Source organism: Orcinus orca, chromosome 1 (assembly GCF_937001465.1).
Source record: "Orcinus orca chromosome 1, mOrcOrc1.1, whole genome shotgun sequence".
NCBI classification, from domain to species: Eukaryota; Metazoa; Chordata; class Mammalia; order Artiodactyla; family Delphinidae; genus Orcinus; species Orcinus orca.
The window spans coordinates 157,143,897-157,163,867 of record NC_064559.1 but is presented as its reverse complement, the minus strand read 5'-3'; the positions used below and the strand labels follow the sequence as shown (position 1 = coordinate 157,163,867).

General features: G+C 42.3%; 2 protein-coding genes across 8 annotated transcripts in view; one reads left to right on the top strand and one right to left on the bottom strand.

Moving 5' to 3' along the window:
- RAVER2 (ribonucleoprotein, PTB binding 2) overlaps window positions 1-10,775 on the top strand; it is a 106,350-nt gene extending 95,575 nt beyond the window's left edge. For 4 of the 5 annotated variants that reach the window (XM_033408983.2, XM_033408982.2, XM_004281617.3 and 1 more), the window contains exon 12: window positions 6,196-10,775. In XM_033408983.2, the coding sequence (XP_033264874.1) occupies window positions 6,196-6,342 (147 nt within the window). In that variant the 3' untranslated portion in view covers window positions 6,343-10,775. The remainder of the gene's footprint in view (window positions 1-6,195) is intronic. The other variant, XM_033408985.2, reaches the window with a different exon arrangement.
- JAK1 (Janus kinase 1) overlaps window positions 8,705-19,971 on the bottom strand; it is a 139,912-nt gene continuing 128,645 nt past the window's right edge. For all 3 annotated transcript variants that reach the window (XM_033408980.2, XM_033408979.2, XM_012537374.3), the window contains 10 exons: window positions 19,802-19,937; window positions 18,567-18,718; window positions 15,961-16,111; window positions 15,744-15,838; window positions 14,483-14,675; window positions 13,608-13,732; window positions 13,060-13,232; window positions 11,271-11,388; window positions 10,908-11,018; window positions 8,705-10,164 (listed from right to left, as the gene is read on the bottom strand). In XM_033408980.2, the coding sequence (XP_033264871.1) occupies window positions 10,069-10,164; window positions 10,908-11,018; window positions 11,271-11,388; window positions 13,060-13,232; window positions 13,608-13,732; window positions 14,483-14,675; window positions 15,744-15,838; window positions 15,961-16,111; window positions 18,567-18,718; window positions 19,802-19,937 (1,350 nt within the window). In that variant the 3' untranslated portion in view covers window positions 8,705-10,068. The remainder of the gene's footprint in view (window positions 10,165-10,907; window positions 11,019-11,270; window positions 11,389-13,059; window positions 13,233-13,607; window positions 13,733-14,482; window positions 14,676-15,743; window positions 15,839-15,960; window positions 16,112-18,566; window positions 18,719-19,801; window positions 19,938-19,971) is intronic.

Here is a 19,971-nt window from a genome sequence, read left to right as displayed (position 1 = left end):
CACTACAAAAACTCAATTTCATTTCTTTTTATGGTTGACTAATATTCTATTGTATATATGTTGCACATCTTCTTTATCCAGTCATCTGTTGATGGACATTTAACGTTGCTTCCATGTCCTGGCTATTGTAAATAGAGCTGCAATGAACATTTTGGTATATGACTCTTTTTGAATTACGGTTTTCTCAGGGTATATGCCCAGTAGTGGGACTGCAGGGTCACATGGTAGTCCTATTTTTAGTTTTTTAAGGAACCTCCATATTGTTCTCCATAGTGGCTGTATTAATTTACATTCCCACCAACAGTGCAAGAGGGTTCCCTTTTCTCCACACCCTCTCCAGCATTTATTGTTTGTAGATTTTTTGATGATGGCCATTCTGACCGAATTGACCTAGGTCAATTGATAATGACCTTGTCTCTTGCTACATTTTTTAACTTGAAGTTTATTTTGTCTGATATAAGTACAGCTACCTTTGCTTTCTGTTGGTTTTCATTTGCAAAGGATATCTTTTTGCATCCCTTCACCTTCAGTCTGTGTGTGTCCCTTAAGCTAGGTGAGACTCTAAGTCAATGTATAGTTTGGTTTTGATTTTGTTTTGTTTTGTTTTTTGTTTTGTTTTTGCGGTACGCAGGCCTCTCATTGTTGTGGCCTCTCCCGTTGTGGAGCACAGGCTCCGGACGCGCGGGCCCAGCGGCCATGGCTCACGGGCCCAGCCGCTCCGCAGCATGTGGGATCTTCCCAGACCGGGGCACGAACCTGCGTCCCCTGCATCGGCAGGAGGATTCTCAACCACTGAGCCACCAGGGAAGCCCTGGTTTTGATTTTTATTCATTCAGCCACTCTGTCTTTTGATTAGAAAATTTAATCCATTTACATTTTAAAAATTTTTTATTGTAGTTGATTTACAATATTGTTAGTTTCAGGTGTATAGCATTGTGAGTCAGTAGTTTTGCAGACTATACTCCATTATAGGTTATTATAAGATAACGGTTATAATTCCCTATGCTTTCCAGTATATCCTTGTTGCTTATCTTTTTTTTTTTACATTTTATTATTTATTTATTTTTGGCTGTGTTGGGTCTTTGTTGCTGTGCACAGGCTTTTTCTAGTTGCGGTCAGCAGGGGCTACTTTTCGTTGTGGTGCACAGGCTTCTCATTGTGGTGGCTTCTCTTGTTGCGGAGCATGGGCTCTAGGCGCTGGGCTTCAGGAGTTGTAGGTCGCAGGCTCTGGAGCACAGGCTCAGTAGTTGTGGCGCACGGGCTTAGTTGCTCTGCGTCATGTGGAATCTTCCCAGACCAGGGCTCGAACCCGTGTCCCCTGCATTGGCAGGAGGATTCTTAACCACTGTGCCACCAGGGAAGCCCAGCTTATCTATTTTATACATAGTAGTTTGTATCTGTTAATCCCATACCCCTAACTTATCCCTCCTCCCTTCCCTCTCTCCTTTGGTAACCAGTTTTTCTGTATCTGTTAGTCTGTTTCTGTTCTGCATATACATTCATCTGTATTATTTTTTAGATTCCATTTGTATATCGGTAGCATTTGTCTTTCTGACTTATTTCACTAACCATAATATTCCCTAGGACCATCCACATTGCTGCAAGTGGCAGGATTTTATTCTTTTTTATGGCTGAGTAATATTCCATTGTGTGTACATACACACACATATATATATATATATATATATATATATATATATATATATATATAGTCACATCTTTTTAATCTAATCATCTGTTGATGGGCACTTGAGTTGCTCCCATGTCTTGGCTCTTTTGATTTTTCTGGCCAAATGATTCATTGTTGCTGCCTATGAACATTGGGCTGTATGTAATTTCTTGAATAGGCATTTTCATTTTTCTCCAATATATACCCAGGGAGTAGAATTGCTGGATCGTATGGTAGTTCTTTTTTAGTTTTTTGAGGAACGTCCATACTGTTTTCCATGGTGGCTGCACCAACTTACATTCTCACCAGCAGTGTACAAGGGTTCCCTTTTTTCTACATCCTTTCTGACATGTTATTTGTAGACTTTTTGATGGTAACCATTCTAACAAGTGTGAGATAGTACCTCGTTTTTTTGTGTTTTTTTTCTTTTTTGGCTGTGTTAGGTCTTCGTTGCTGTGCGTGGGCTTTCTCTAGTTGCAGCGAGTGGGGGCTACTCTTCGTTGCGTTGTGCACGCTTCTCATTGTTGTGGCTTTTCTTGTTACGGAGCACAGGCTGTAGGTGCGTGGGCTCAGTAGTTGTGGCTTGCGGGCTCTAGAGCACAGGCTCAGTAGTTGTGGTGCATGGGCTTAGCTGCTCTGTGGCATGTGGGATCTTCTCGAGCCAGGGATCGAACCTGTGTCCCCTACACTGGCAGGCAGATTCTTAACCACTGCGCCACCAGGGAAGCCCTACCTTATTGTTTTGATGTTGTATTTCTCTAATAATGTTGAGCATCTTTTCATGTGCTCTTTTATCCGTATGTCTTCTTCAGAAAAATGTTTTTTCAGGTCTTCTGCCTATTTTTTTGATTGGGTTTTTTTTTTTTTTGCTATTGAGTTGTATGAGCTGTTTGTGTATTTTGGATATTAATTCCCTGTCGGTCACATCATTCACAAATTTTCCCTCCCATTCTGTAGGTTGTCTTTTCATTTTAATGGTTTCTTTTGCTGTGCAAAAGCTTTTAAGTTTAATTAGGTCCCATTTATTTTTTTTTTTTGGTTTGTTTTTTGGCCTTAGGGACTGATTCAAGAAAATACTGCTATGATTTACGTCAGTATTCTGCATATGTTCTCTTTTAGGAATTTTATGATTTCCATTCTTATGTTTAGGTCTTTAATCCATTTTTGAGTTTATTTTTATATATGGTATGAGAGAATGTTCTAATCTCATTGGTTTGCATGTGGCTGTCCGGTTTTCCCAGCAACACTTGTTGAACAGACTGTCTTTTCTCCATTTGTTGTAGATTAGTTGACTATAGGTGTGTGGGTTAAAGTAATGTAGTTGTGGATTTACTATTGCCATTTTGTTAATTGTTCTCTGGTTGTTTTGTGATTTCTCTGTTCCCTTCTTCCTCCCTTGCTGTCTCTGTGATTTGCTAATTCTCTATAATTGTATGCTTTGATTCTTTGCTCTTGTACATCCCTACTTTAGGCTTTTGTCTTGTGGTTACCATGAGGCTTACATAAAACATCTTATATATATGTTATATAATACATAATAGTCTAAGCTGATAACTTCAAACGAATACAGCTCTGCCACCCCCATTTATTTGATGGCACAGTTTGTACCTTTTTACATTGTGTATCCATTGACAAATGTTTGTATAGTTTTTTTTTTTTGTCAGTTTTCTGAATTTAAGTATATATCTTTACCAGTGGTTTCATACTTTCATATGTTTTCCTGTTACTAAAGAAAACTAAGCCTCCGTCCATGTCAGTTTGAAGAACTCCCTTTAACATTTCATGTAAGGCTGGTCTAGTGGTGATGAACTCCTTCAGCTTTTGTCTGGAAAACTCGTTTTCAATTCTGAAGGACAACTTAGCCAGGTACTCTTGGTTGGCAGTTTTTTTCTTTTAGCACTTTGAATATAATTTCTGTGTCTCATTGTGGGTCTCTTTGGATCCATCTTGTTTGTTACTCTCTAGGCTTTCTGGATCTGGATGTGTGTTTCCCCAGATTAGGGAAGTTTTCAGCCATTAATATTTTGAAAAAGTTTTCTGCCCCTTTATCTCTTTTTCCTTCTGGGACCTCTTATTGGTCCATTTGATGGTGTCCCATAAGTCCCTTAAGCTATCGTAACTTTTATAATTATTTTTCCTTTTTGCAACTCAGATGGGATGAATTCCGCTAACCTGTCTTCAAGTTTGCTGATCCTTTCCCGTGATTGATCTAGTCTGATGTTGAATCCCTCTATTGAACTTTTCAGTTCAGTTACATTCAACAATTCTGTGATTTCTATTTGGTAGTTTTAAATATTTTCTCTTTCTATTCAAATTCTTTGTTCATTCATTGCTCTCGACCTGGGTGAGCATCTTTACAACCATTATTTTGAACTCTCCCAGGTAAGTCACTTTGTTTTGTCAAGATCTGCTTTGGATATTAATCGTGGCCTTTTGTTTGGAACATTGTATCTTCATTTCTTCCTTTATTGGTGTCTATGCATTATATAAAACAGCCACCTCTTCCAGTCTTGGATGGTCTCTTGTAGGAGATGGTCGTTCAGCCCAGCCTGAGCTCTTAGTTGTCTCTCAACCTTTTGTGACTGTCTGAGCCTCCTTCTTTGCTTTTAGTGGCTTTTTTAGAGGGTATGCTAAGACCTGTCTGTGTATCCAAAGGCAGGGACTGCAATTAGCACCTAGATGCAGACGGATTAGAACCTGGACCCTGAGGCTGCAGCTGAGAAAGTATGTATTGATAGTTAAGCCCTGTCCAGGGAGAAAAGTAAATGGGCATTTTTTCCCCCCTGTTCCCTTTGTGCTGAGCACAGGTGTACAATCACCAGGGCATGGTGGGAAGGGAGCTCCTGCACCCATTAAGAATTGTATTTATTTTTGTTTGCTACAGCCCAGTGGAATTCATGAATGCAGGCCCCAACTGGCTATCAGAGCCAGATGACCCAGGGACTATTCCTTGGGTGTCAGACATGGTAGAGACGTGTACAAGCTCCTTGCAGGGAGATACTAGTGACTGGAGTGAGCTGGAAGGAGAAGGTGGGAGAGGTGTCCTTCAGCTTCCCCAGTCTCTGGGGAAGATTGCTGCTGCTCCTAGCACCTGCTAGATTAGGAGCCCGGCCTTAAGGCAGCAGCTTTTAAAATGTGCAGATGAACTTCTTTCAGGGGAGGACTGGGAGATGGGCAATTCTGCCTGCTCCCTCTGCACCTGGCCCTGAGGGGACAGTCACAGTGTGTGCTGTGTGCCCATTAAGAATGCTTTTTTATTATCTATAGCCTTGTGGATCTCATGAACACAAGCCCTGCTGGCTTTCAGAGCTAGGTATTTTGGGAACCCATACCTCCAGTGGGAGTCTTAGAAGTTGGAGCACTAGATGTGGAATCCAAACCCTTCACTCCTCAGGGAGAAGCTAAGAATTGGGAATTCTCTCCTGATGCACAGTCCTGTGCCAGGGTTGGGGTGTATGGTGAGACTGTGTATTGGCCTTTCCTACCCATTTTCGTGTGGGTATTTATTTTCTCATTTGTTTAGTATGTAGGAGCTGCCCAGCTAGTTTCTGGATCTCTTTTAGAGGGAACTGTTCCAGGTGTAGCTGTACATATGGCACATCCATGGAAGGAGGGGAGCTCTGGAGCCTTCTTGGTCATCTCTACCTTATCCCTCTTCTTAACATGGATGACTGAGAACTGCTTTATCTACAAGGGCAGACAGACTCATCATCTGTCCCCTCTGAAGTTGAAGCTGGTTTTAAAAATTGTGGCCATTGTTGGTTCAAATACTATTGTAATTTTAATTGTAATGTGAGAGGGCTCTTCTGCATTGCTAGAAGCTTTCCTTATGAGTCATTTCTACACTCGTGTATAGTAAGTTACATAATTCTTCAGTAAGTAAGTTTGTCACACAGTATTTGTAAAAGCTAAAACAGAGGAATTAGGTGGTCATAGGGTTGTGCTATATAATCTGATTTAATGTACTGTGACTACTTGTGAGGAACATTTTGGCCCTTCTTATCATGAACACTTGTGGACTAAAGTTTGAGTTCATATTGCTCTCTAGAACATTTCACTAGCTATTTTGCTGACATCATTTGCTAGTTTTCATACCTACTGGTTTATTCTTCTCTTGCCACATCTTTTATTACTAGATGAACTTAACATCTAAGTTGATATGCAGTTCAATTCCTTAGCCATGCTCCTTCCTCAGAGGAATACTGGTATCCAGTACTGGTATTCTGATTCACTGGGGTTTAACTATGTACAAACAGCAGAAGCAACTACAGTGTCACTTTTTCTTTCCTGAAAATGTGGGGAGTAGGGGAGAGACGGCCTTAAGAAGCTGGTTTGTATTTTTCAAAAGTTCCACAAGTGATTTTGATATAGAAATTTTTTGTGCAGTTTTTTTGATAACTTTGTTATTTATCCTGCTATTCTGTTTTTACACCAAACCACAGTAGAATTGCTTTTCTTATAAATATCTTTAACAAACCAATTTTAATTTAGATTTTAGCATTAGTTATGGTTTCTTTTTCTAATAGGTATCATCTTTAAGAAATGAAAAGCGAGGCTCATCATATCTCGTCTCTGCCCCAGAAGGTGGTTCAGTGGAATTTGTTGACCAGCATTCTCAGGGCACAGGAGCATATTACATGGAAACCTACTTAAAAAAGAAGCGAGTGTACTGAGTTAAGTTCTCTCCTTACAAACTCAAGGTTCTTTGCAGTATCTCTGCTGTTCATTGCTGCCTTAACTACATTCAAACTAGCCATATCCTTTAAATACGGGTTTATAATTTCCCAGAAGGAACTGTGTTGTGCAGCAGGCAGAATTGCCAAATTAAAAAAATAAGTAGCAATAAGAAGAGACATCAATTGAGGACATATTCCGCTAGAATTAGATGCATCTTAATGTGATATTAACTTACAGTCCATTGGAGAAATTAACATGTTCCAATAGTCCTTGTTTAGGACTGGGAATAATTTTGACACCACATATAAAAGTTTGAAGCAATAAATGGGAAACATCCTTGTTTCCTGGGCCTTAGAATAAATTTCTTTTCTTTTTTTTTTTTTGCGGTACGCGGGCCTCTCACTGTTGTGGCCTCTCCCGTTGCGGAGCACAGGCTCCGGACGTGCAGGCTCAGCGGCCGTGGCTCACAGGCCTAGCCGCTCCGTGGCACGTGGGATCTTCCCAGACGGGGCACGAACCCGTGTCCCCTGCGTCAGCAGGCGGACTCTCAACCACTGTGCGCCACCAGGGAAGCCCCAGAATAAATTTCGTATAAGCCAGTGTGCATTCCAGTTTATCGATACTTTCCCTAGAAGTAATCTCATTTCAGATTTTTAGAATTTTTCCTAGAATTACAAGAATGCAAGTACACAATGCAGTGATTGGTAATGTTATAAAGATGCTCTACATATAAACTTAATTATTACCCCCACACCAGTCATACAGTATAAAACTCAAACACAGTGACAGTGACATCCAAGGTATACACTACTACAGATGCTTTACTCTTAATGTTATTAACCATTTATACCTCTTGTGAAAAACACAAGGTTTTTTCTTTTGAAGTAGCTTTGCTGATCTAATTTCAGGGACTGGCAAACTACTCCCTGCAGTCAAAAAACAGTCCTCCAGCTGTTTTTGTACTGCCTGCAAGCTAAGAATGATATTTTTTACATTTTTAAATGTTTGGAGGAAAAAAATGTATGACTTGAAATTCAAATTTCAGTGTCCATACATAAAATTTTATCGGAACACAACCATGCTCATTCACTTACATATCATGTATGGCTAACTTCTGTGCTACAGTGGCAGAACTGAGTGGCTGCAAAGCCTAAAATATTTACTATCTGGCCCTTTATAAAGTTCACAGACTCCTGATCTAATACCATTAATTCCCTAATCCTTTTACTTCACACCTACAAAAAGACCTTTAACTTTTACAACAGATTTGTAAGTGGCAAGGAACAATAGGTTTCTGTGTCTTAATTTCATAGCATAGTGATGATTCATTTACTAGAACAGGGCACATTTTGGTCATCAGATGCCCTATTTCCACAATATAGTAAAGCAGTCAATCCTGCCCTTTCTGAAGGAGTGTTATGGAGTAACAGTATTTATAACCATTTTGAGATAATAAGCTATACCTCACTCTCTGCTTTGTCTATTATTCTTTTTCAGTGTGTTAGGCTGAAAAATTATCAGCTATTTAACCCAATTTACTTTCGAAAGAATTGTGTTTATTGCATATAACTTTTGAATCACCATTTCCTGAAGACCTTGGTATTAAATGCATGAGAAACCCTTTTGCTATCTAGAAATTTCTAAGTTTGTCCTTTGTTATGAGACATTAATTGATGATGTGGAGTTTAGGGGGTCTCAGTGATCCTAGTCTTTTTGAAATAAGATCATTAAATATCTTATATTTAGGGGACTTATTGACTATGATAGAAGGTTTCTCTCCTGTTTTAATTATGAAGTTTAAAATTGGTACACATGTTGTATGATTGATTTGTAAAGAATTTTACTTGGTCTAATGTATTGCCTATGTTAACTTCTATTGGCAAATGACAGCTAGAAAGTTAAATTATTAGATAATTTCTAATAAAAGTATACTACCTATAAATAACTGATCAGGATAGGCATCACTCAATTGTGACTCAGCAGATGAATCATGGGTTCTCCATGCTCTGCACTTCTTCCCATTTTCCTGTTGCATTGAGCTTCTTCAGTGCTTTGTCACACCTCTATGACCGTACAAATAGAAGAAAGGGAAGATGGTGAATTTTAAAAATGTAAGCAGGAAGAGGTTGAAAGAACTAAAAGGTATTTTGTGTTAGCAAGTGTGGGTCTGCCACCCACACTGGCCTGTGCCCCGTTATTGCTGGGACACAACAGATAAGTACAAATCAAGTGGTGTTAGTAATAAGGATCATTACCAGTGCTCTCCCCACCCCCAGCCTATACTGTTATTTTTCTATGTAAACAAATTGTTTGAAATGCTTTGAAAATGAACTCTTAATATTAAAAGGCACATGCATGTGAAGTCTCTAGTACATTTATTTGTATAAAGAGTAAACAAAGTGCATGTAGGGTGGCCACAGGTTTGAGACAGATCTTGGTGATGGACAGATCTTGGTGATGTAGGGTTACTAGACAAATTTGAATGGCTGTTGCCATTGAATCAATACACAACTCTTTTTCAGGCTCAAAGGTGAAAAGTAATGGTATCAAACAAATGCTAGACAGCATGAACAAAAAGTTTTTCAGACTCCTGGTCAAAAAAGATCTTATGGTTCACAATGAATCAGAGATTTGACATTTTTGATTACCCAGCTACCTCCAAGCAAACTGAAAACTGCCTAGTGGATCCTGAACTCCATAGTGCTTCTAGCTGGGTCTTTCAAGTTTTGCACCATAGGGTGATGGTCAAAATAGTGATCGACTCTTGTAGATGGATGGTAGTACTGAAACACTAAGAACAGTGCAATGTACATGGTATATATGCATTCAGCATCCAAAACCAATGCTGGCACAGCTTGCCCCAAAGTGGTAGAGTTATAAAAGGATACACACATTGACATTTCTGAAAAGCAGGTATAACAGCATCCAGGTTCTTGGAATCAATTCTGATTGATTAAAGGTATACTGTTTAGGGAAGCACTGGCACAGGTTTAGTTCTCAAGACTCAACATCATGCAGCAAAGTATCTATTCCACAGCTGCCCCCCTGGGTATGACCAGTTTTCTCAAAAATGGGCTCCACTGGTCACCCAAGGGGACAGGAGCTAAGCCACTGCAGAAACAACTCAAAGTTTATGTCCTACTGTTGACAGGGATACACTCATCTTTTTGTATAGCAACAACAGTATACTAACTGGTATCTAATATTTCAAGAATGTTTCATCTATCACTGTTTAGATATTGAAATTTGAGGGCATATTAGAGTATTGGTCAAGTCCATCAATCTTTATCTTTGATTTCTGTGCCAGAAAAACATTTCACATCAACTGGCAGCTAAGAAAAAGCAATCACCTTGAGACTTTACCTTGGTCAGCTCCTCTTGTTTTGAAAAATCCCATTCTGGTACTCAATTGTGATAGTAGTAAACTAACCAGACGAAACAGTGGTATATTCTTCCCAAAAGGAGGAGTGCTTAAGTGCTTTCTAATATTTTGGTTGTCATTATTTGTCACTATGTTACTGGTGCCAAATTTAAAGAGGAAGTACTTACACATATTAAGCACCACACAGTGTGCTTTATACGAGGATACGTACCCCAGTATCTTTTTAGACAGAATACAAACTTTTTCCAGTTAGAACACATTTTTTTTTTAAATGGCTTGGGTATTGGTTGGGGGTAGGAGGACTTGATACACAGTAGAATTTAAATGTTATTCATGCTTCTTATTTTAGAAGCGCTTCAAATCCCTCAATAAGGTTCTGAAAGGTTGTCCGAATGGATGGTTGGAATTCCCAGCATTTTCTCATAAGCTGATAAACCTGTAAAAAGAAAAAATAACAGTAAAAATGTTTAGGAGCTTTTTTAAAAAACTATAGAAACACCAAGAAGAACATAATTTTGAAAATGTGAATGACCTCCCTTAATAAGTAATACTAGAAAACAAGAATATTTGAATAACTTAAAATACAGAAAATGTGACATCTATAGCTCATAAATAACATTTTAACATTTGAGAAGCTCATGACTTAACTGACCTTGCAAAACAATCCAGGTCATTAATTACTATAAACCAGTTTAAGGGTGAAGTTATACCTCAGTTTAGACTCCAAATTTCCTTACCGGCTGGCTTCATTCTTTGGCTTAAACATACTATTCAGTACATCTTAAATAGTCTACAGAATTAGTCTTAAAGGCTCAGTTCAGTTAGAAATACAGAAAACTGGATGTCACAATGCTGTGATACGTGGGATAAACTTACACACAAAAATGCAATTATATGTGTTTGTCACAGGAAGGCTACACCAACATATGCTCCTTTAGGGTGCTCACTGTGGTGAGCCTACTTCTGAAGGGAATCCCTTGCTTTGAACAAAACTTGTGGCTGTCATCTGCCCCAAAGATGATTTTCTCAGATATCTTATCTGAAATTCAGCTTCAGAAAACTATTTTAAAAGAGTTTTCTACTCATTCCTGCTCCCCCACTCCAATCCCATGCTGGACAATTCAAGCAGTGAAAACAGTAAAAACTGAGTTTTATTACTGTGAAATGGCCCATAAATACCTCTTCTGGACAGTTAGGTGGACAAGGCAAACGTTTTCCTTCTTTTAATGTATTCACAAGTCTTGTTACTGTCATCTGGCCATGAGTTGGGCCTATCATTTTCAGGAACAACTATGTAAAATAAAACCAAACAAAATATTTTACTTTGTACATATTTATGTAAACACCAGATAGATTACAGTAAAATATCTAGAATTGGAAATTAAAACAATAAAAAGGCTTTAAAATGAAAAGTCCAAGACAATTTTCCTTTCCATTATGACACACTGATTGGATTCCATTTAAGAATGAAACTTACAAAGCAGAAGGATGGACACATTTTAAGTGGGTGCTAGATTCAAACGAAGGACAAGTAAGACTTACCGCCATGGGACTGGAATCTGAATCACAGTAAGTAAGCAGCTCATGCAGAGTTACTCCAAAAGACCAGACATCAGAGGCGATATAAAACTTACACTGAATTAAACATTCTGGAGCATACCTGAAAGAAAGCAGAACTGGAAACTTCATTTCCTGGGAAGGATATTCCAAAAAGCATTAGAGTAACTCAGAAAAATCAGCACTCTGGTTTTTCTTAGAATTTAATATTCTAAGACATTTAAGTGTGTATTATGCATCAGTCACACATGCTGCTGTGGTGCACATCTGATATGTGGACAGATACCCCTATGGGCTCTCATTACACATTTGCTCCCAAACATCAGTCAGACTAGTCTGTGCTCCTCATTTCGCAGAGCATAGGCTCTCCATGGGGAGGGGATGGGGGGAGGAGGTGATGACGACAGGCCCGGGCTTCATTTGCCTGCAAGCTCAGATTGAGTCAGCAGTGAATTACTGCCCAGTCCTCTTCCAATGTCAGCTGCTTTGGTGAATGATACCCAATTGCCTGAGCCAGAAACTGAGGCATCCCCATATCCAGTCTAAGAAATACTTCTCAAACCTCCTCACTTCTAAACCCCACCATCGCTGTCCTAGTTCACACCATCACTGGCTCTGGCCAAATCAGACTCCCTGGCTCCAGTCTTGCTCCTCTCCTTCCCACAGTGATCTTTTTAAACAGAAAAGTCCCTGTCCTTAATCCCCCCAACAGCAACCCAAAAAGTCCCTGTCCTTAATCCCCCCAACAGCAACCCAAAGCTCTTGGGATGGAGTCCCAGCTCCATGACTCAGCGTCCAGAGCATTGCCTTGGCAACCGCCGAGACCTCCCTTCATGATCCAGCCACACGGAGCTGATTCCAGTTCCTAGGATAACCACTGCTCTGTCTCACTCTTGCCACCATACATGCTGTCTTCTAACCATCTTTACAAACCCCCAGCAATCTTTTAAGGCCTTATTTTAAAAGAACTTCCAGAAAACCAAGCCTGAACCCTTTTCTGGTTATGGTACCACGAAATTGGCTGCCTCACCCATTAAATTCTAAACTTGGTTGGCTTGTTCACCCTTGTTATCTCTAGTATCTGGCACAAAGCAGGGCCTTGATACATATTTCTTTAATGAATAAATGGAGGTTTGGCCTCCGTGGGTGGAAGAGACCCGTGTCGTGTCCATACAGGATGTACCTCGTGGTGCCAGTCAGTTCTACAGGACAGCGTAGAGTGGAGACTTTAGCAGCTTCCCCCTTGGATAGTGTTCCAGGCTGAGAGGGGTCAAAGTCAGGGGGTGGCCCACCAACCAGGATACTCTGGTGATTCATGAGAAGATGGCCAAGCTTCTTATGGATTTTTGCTCTGTTATGTCCAGGCTCTACCTGAACCTGCCAATGCCCACTCGTCACCTCCTTCCTGTCATCTTCCTGCCCCCTCCTCCTACCTGCCCTCCAGACTTCCTCTGCATGGATGTGATTACTCCAGCTGCTAACAGTTTTAACAACTGTGTCAGAGGAATGCCTTCTCCAGCCAAGATGGAGATGCTGAGCGTTGTGAGATTTCTTCCTTGGAAGATGTTGTCCTATGAAGCTCAGGCATTGCTGCGAGTTGTTTTCAGTAAAACAGCTTATAATATGTTTCTTGAAGGCAAAAATCAGTCAATTCCAAATGATCTAAGTCTTTTTCTAATCTGGACTAATAAGAGACATTAACATAGCTAGAAAGGACCTATCAGAACAGTGGAAACCCTATGAAGCACTGATGAAATCTGTTTGATTCAGTTACCAAAACACAGGGCTGTCCCGATCGTCCTTGACTGTGTAGTACTCCTTATCAGTTTCAATGGATTTGGTTAGACCAAAGTCCCCAATTTTCACTTGGTGTTCACTCTCAACAAGGACATTTCTTGCTGCTAAGTCACGGTGAACGTATTGCCGAGAACCCAAATAGTCCATCCCCTGAGGGAGAGAGGAAAAGGCAGAGCACATTGCTGAAGGTCAGTTCAGATTGGATTCTGTATCTACCACTTCATAACAAAAAAATATATATATATGTCATTTCATTCACATATCACTTCTTTTGTTTTTACTTCTTTGCAAAAATAGTTAGACCAACCTGATTCCAAGAAATACACATTAAAGAAACCATATTAACAAATTAGTTCACTTTCTTAGCAGAGGCTAATTTTCAATCCAAATCATGCAGAACAAAATAAACTCAGTACAATTATTGGAAATTATTTTCCACTTGCAGCCTAATTATAAACCAATTACCCAGGACAGAGTGCCTGATTTATAAATTTTTACCAGGCTCTTTTTTTTTTTTCTTTTTACCTTACAAATCTGAATGGCATATTTTAACTGCTGTTTGAGGTTAATTTTGTTCTTATTCTTTGGAAGATACTCCTTAAGACTTCCTGAAGGCAGAAATTCCATGATGAGCTTAATACCGTTTCCTCCTGTTTAGAAAAAAGAAACGAAAAAACAAAAAAACCATCAGTACAAGGTTGCCAAATGAAGGAACTGTGGGAGTGAAGGGCACAGGATCTGGAGACAGAGGACCTGAATCACAGGCAAGTTGCTTAACCTCGCAGGTTTCAGAGTCTTGGGATCCTCAGCAGTGAACAGGGTATCTACCCTAGGGTCATCAGCGCTCACTGAGACAACACAGTGTTCTGCAAACAACTAGGCAAATGATGATTTTTAAAAATTATGAGCCACTATCAATTTTAAAATATAATACATGAGTATTGTACTGGCTTGTAAAAAAGATACACTTGTTAGTAAACACTACTTGCCACCGTGATTTAGAAAACTAGAAAACGAAGTACCCTGCTTAGTGCTGGATCAAAAGAACAGGGAAAGGGGAGGAGCAGGCATCAGTTTCATCTGGTCTCTGTGCCCTCGTGTGCAAATATCAGGACAGGGGAAGTCCAATCCCCAGTGTGGGTGTAGGAACAGCCAAGAGAGACAATGCTGGAATCACCCCCCGCCTGGCGGTGGGGGAGGCTGGGTAGCTTTCCCCGGAGCTCTGCAGCTGCTGAGGGTTCTGACAGTGCATACTGCTTCGAAGCCCTAGAGCTCCGGGGGCCATCAGCTAGCACTCAGGCAGCCTAGATGAGGCCAAGGGCACTGCCTGCTCAGCACTGGCCTTCATGACCCCAGATAGTCACTCAGTCTTTAAACCAACCCCACTTTGCACAACATACCGTCTTCTGTGCAGATGCCTTTATACTTCACAATGTTCTCATGATAAAGGTTTCTTAAGATTTCAATTTCCTTCTTCAGATCAGCTATGTGGTTCCCTCCGCTCTCAGGCTTCAGGGATTTGACGGCCACCTGCTCCCCTGTATTGTCCCCCTCAGGGTCATACCTGCAGAGCTCGACCTTCCCAAAGTGGCCCTGGAGGGAAAGATGCACGTGCTTGATCAGAGAAGCCCCGGCCTGGGCCAACAGGACACACTTCAAAGATGAGCCTTGCTCCTCGTGCTGTTCCCCTGAAGGTGGGGGTGCACGCACAGTCTGACCCTGCAGGCAGCAATCTCCTACCTGGGCTCTTCCCCACTTGGCTTACCTGCCATTCCTTCTATTACTGAGCTAAGACAAGAAAAGGATCAAGTGACTGGTGAACCAACACATCAATCCCAATTTCTACAAAAGTGTAACCCAAAAGGAAATGGAGGTTATTTCTGGACATGCAGGACAACCTCGACATTCTTTGACAGCCCTGGGTCCACGCTACAGGAGGCACCACAATGTGGCTACAAAGAGCAAGGCATGAGGAGTCTCTAGAAGACGTGGATTAGATCCCAGCTAAGCCACCTGCTAGTGATTCGAGCCTTTCGAGCCTGGTCACCCCACCTTCTGAGCTGGCTCCAGAGGTGCTCAATGTATACAGTGGTAATAAACCCTTGGGAATGCTGTGAGGAAGCAGGAACACTGTGCTTGTAGAATGCCCAGCACTCGGCCTTGGCACATGGCGGGTACTCAAGGTGGCACAGCCTTTATTAACTACAGAAAATCTGTATAAAGATGCAAATTCCAGTAGCTTCTCTAGTCACATTTACTGTCAGGAAACTGCCATTCAAGGTCCAGAGGAAAAGCTAAAATTCTATTTCGGTGTTCTGTGAAATAAATCCATCTCTCATTTAAGCAGCCTCACAGGATATGTATTCCCAGAAAAGTCAGAGGTAGGGACTTCTCTATTTCCACCATATCTATATCCATCCCCCATGGATGGATCCCCCCCTTTTCATCTCTTTGTCCCTTAGAGACCAAGTCTCCCGAGGGAGCTGATCAATGTCCTGTGGACAGGCTGCCACCGTGTGTCAAATGGAAAAACACACAATCCTAAAGAACACAGTAAGATGCTTTCTCCTACAAACTTTGACCCAAAACGAGAGAGAATGGAGAGCAGCTTTAGATATCCATAGAGGTGAAGTGGTCAGCAGAGACTCGAGTATAACTTGCCTCTCCCAAGTCACGGATCCTCTTTAAGAACCGCTTTTCAAAATGTGTGGGATCCACTTCAGTTGCTGGCTTTTTTTCTGATACGATGTCTGGATCTAACAGAAGAGAAAAGAGAACATGTTAAAAAGGAGTGATTGCCCCTCACAGGCTCCTTGTTATCCCTCCCTCCCCCGAGCATTGGCTGGTCTTGGTTAAACAGCTCAAGGTAGAGTCTTACTCTGCTCCTCCAGCTTATTGATGTCTCTCATGATGGCTCGGAAGAAGGGTCTCTGGTTGGGGTCGTAGTTCATGCAGCGGGTCATAAGGTCAGCTAGCTCCTTACAAGACGGGGTCACTGGCCTGCACCGGCTTTCATAGAACCTCTCTTTCTGCAAAGAAGTGGACCACATGAAAGAAACCAAAGGAACCACTCACAGACCTTTTAGCCCCAGGTCAGAAGGAGTTACCTAACAATCCCTAATTTAACTCCCAACAGCTTTGCTTAAAAGTAGACGTCATAAACGTGGGTGCTAATGCTGCCTTTCTCTAACTGTGGGAAATCTTAGTCCTGGATACTAAAATAATCCGAATTCAAGGAAAACAGGCAGTATATCCCACCCAGTCCCAAATAAGCTGTATTACAGCAAAGTCATGCAACCTTCTGGAATATGATTTGGCAACATGTGTAGAAATCTTCAGATTCTTCAAACTCTCATTAATTGCAATTACTGAACGACTCAGAAATAAGTCAGAAACAAAGATTTATGTTTAAAGATATTCCCTGCAGAATTAGACAGAACATTACAAATTTGAAAATGACCTCAATGCCAAATATAAAATTAGTTAAATAAATCAGAGTTTAATGAAACAACTCTTACATCAAATTAGTAAAAACTGTAAGGCTTATTTAATCGTATAGCAAAGTACTCACAACATTAAATGAAAAAATATACAACATTAAATGAAAAAATAACTAGCATGGTTCCAAGTTTGTTTAAAAAAGAGAGAGAGAAACAGACTGGAAGACAATATGCCAAAGTGTTAAACATTAGTTAGGGGTGACCAGAATATAGTGATTAATAATTTCTTTTTTAAAAATACTTTTCTCTGTTTTCTAAATTCTCATCAACGGGGTTAATACTTTAAAATTCTGAAACGAATAATTGATGCCCTTTTAAAAAAATTAAGTTAATTTGCTACACTTTAGGCTCTGGTCTGTAGCTGACTCTCAAGGGTACTAGTTTCTCTTCTGGTCCCTGTGGGTCCTAGGGTGGGGTGGGGGCAGGCCCCAGAGGAGAGGAGGAAGATGGGTTGGAATTAAGGAGCTGAGAGCTCCCCCTGCCTTGGAGTGTCTCTCACTCTTCCAGGCTCCAGTAGAGCCAGGGGGAAAGGTCACCCAGCCCACCCAAGGGTACCTGGGAGAAGAGACAGACCCTCCTTTATCAAAGGGACAGACATTTCCTTACACCATCTCTGTATTCTGCTCAGTTCTGGGTACACAGAAGGTGCTCAGTAAATACTGACTGACAGCAAAGGGTATGCTGTTTTGTTTCCAAGGAAGTTAAAAATAAAATGACTCCCAAAAGCCCCAGCTGAAAATCCTAAATACAGATCTATGGATGTGACGGTTTCTCTGTTGGTTTTAGCTTAACTCCTCTTTCCCAAGTCCTGCACCATGTTTACCTGGCAAAAGGCTAACAGGTTAAAGGTTCTTTTGCCTCTTCGGTATCTCCTCCACGTGCACCCTCCACTCTGGATCCTCACTGCCACTTCCTGGTTCAGGCTGTCGCCACTGAGAGCCTCAGAGCAAGAGACCTCTCCTCAGCCTGTCCATCCAACCACCATCCAGATGAACTGCCCAGTCTGGCCTCCGAGCACCTGGCTCCCCCACCCAAACCCTTCAATGCCCCACATCACCCCAGTAAAATTCTGCAGCCCGGCATTCAGGGCCTCTATACAATCCGACCTCAAAGGACCCTTCCCACCTTTTTACCTGTCATTCCTCTCCACACTCCAGGCAAATGAAACTACTCCCTGTAGACAACTGAAATGCCACCCTCCCTTGGACTTTGATCATTCCCTCCCAGCTAAAAGTGATGCCTGCCCCTCTAAAGACACAAGACACACCCTAATAATCAAATCAGTGAGTTGGGATCAGTGGTCCTTCACTCTAACGTTCACTGCTTTATCCCTTTGGAGTTAGAGCCTCCACTCGCTTTCTGCAAGTGAACATGAGAAAGGGTCAGCCTCGAAGTTCTGCATTCTAGCTAAGGAACCCGCGCCTTGGGCCACCTGCATCTGTTACCTGACCTGTAAAACAAGGGTAATGACACTGCCCTACCCAACATGCAGGGCTCTAAAGGTGATGATTTCAGATATTATGTGTGGAATCCTTATCGCTGTTTTAGCCCAACTCTCCTACTATACCCTAAGGTCCTCAAGGGTAGGCAAGGCCTGTGTCTATTTCATTGTGAACCCCCAGCTTTAACTTAGGACAACGCCTGGTACACAGGAGGAACGCAATAAGTATCTGGGTGTTAATTTTGCAATGCTATAGCGATCTACTGAGCACATATTGTGTACCTGGGACTCTACACGCATTATTTAATCTTCACAACAACCCTGCAAAGTAGGTATTATTTATTCCCATTTTACAGATGATGAAACCAAGGCCCAAGGAAATTAAGTAACATTTGCGAGGTCACACAGGCACTGTAAGCTTGGGGAGGAGAGTCTAACCCGTGCCTGTCTCCTCCCACAATATGAGGCTTCCTGATAACTCCTGAGACACCCATGAGTGTCCAAGGGGTCCCCACTCAGCTCACACCCTGGAAAGCAACTCACCTCAATCAGTGTCTTGTCTTTCAAGGGAATCTCGCCATTGTAGCAGATCTCCCAGAGCGTGGTTCCAAAGCTCCACTTGTCAGCGGCCACACTCAGGTTCTTGGAGTCTTCAACACACTCAGGAGCGATCCATGGGATTCGTTCTATGCACTCTGGAAAAGACAAGAAACATTTACAGATCAGTTTCTGCGATCACCTGGGGAGTATATCACTGCCATTGCAGCAAGAACTGGGAGTTAAGAAACTCTTTCAAGTAGTGTTTTCCAAACATGGACCATGGCTGCCCTGGTCCTGCAGGGAGTTTGTGAAAGGGGCGGTTTTCCAGGTCCCTTAGCCCTGCCCTTTCCAATGCATCTGTCTGAGTCAGGGCCTGCAGCTGTGTCTGTTTAACACAGACTCCCCAAGAAGGTCGTGTGAGTCAGTCTTTGAAGCTGTGGCCTCAGAAAGAGCAAAGCACCCCAGGGTGGAAGCCAACACCCTGGGGAGGGAGAACAGGGGGGCACACGGACAAAGGCTTAAGAAAGAGAAGGCCGGGGAGAAGAGGCCAACAGATGCAGAGTGGGCACGGGCTTACCCCCATACTCTGCATATCGCCCTGCAAGGGCCCAGGGGTGCACTGGTATCCCACGTATGACCTACAGGTAGAGCATGACCTGTGCGGCACTGCTTACAGTGTCTCAGCTCCCAGGTCTGCCCTCTCCTTTGGAGTCCTCAACTCATGATGACCTCATTCAAAGAGAAGCTGCAAGACCACAGCAATCGCTAAGGCGCCTCCCCAAACTGCTCTCTAACTACAGTGGATTTCTTGTTTTGTTTTGTTTTTAATTTTTATTGTAGTTGCTTACAGTGGATTTCAAAACAAACACAGGTAGGACCCAGGTCCCACTCCTCCTGACACATCTCTGACCACCCCAGGCCCTTGGCCTCCCCTTGAAAAAGGTGCTGCCCTGGCACCTTAAACACGGCTCCTTCATCGCAAGACCAGACCTGCCCCAGCTCAGTTGTGTTTCTCCTACTGCACAGTCAGCTCCTTGAGGGCAGGGACCGACCCTCCCATGCGTGACACCTCCCCTGCCCCCAGGGCTGGGCAGAAGCACAGCCGCCTTTTGCAGAAGTGTGCTTTCTAAAATGAGGCAGAACCCCAGCCCAGCCCCCTTCCCTGCTGGCCTGGCCCTGCCTCAAGGTCAGGGGAAGGGGATGGGTGGGGCAGGAGATGGGAGGGAGGGAGGACACACCTTGCCTGGACAGCACAGTGACGGGGATGCCGGGGTCACTGAGCTTGATGAAGGGGCCGCACTCGCTGTCAGTGCCCTCGCGGGCCAGGAGGAGGTTTTTAGTGCACACATTTCCGTGGACCAGATCTTTATCCTCCTGCAGAGTGAAAAGGCAGAGCTCAGCAAAGTTG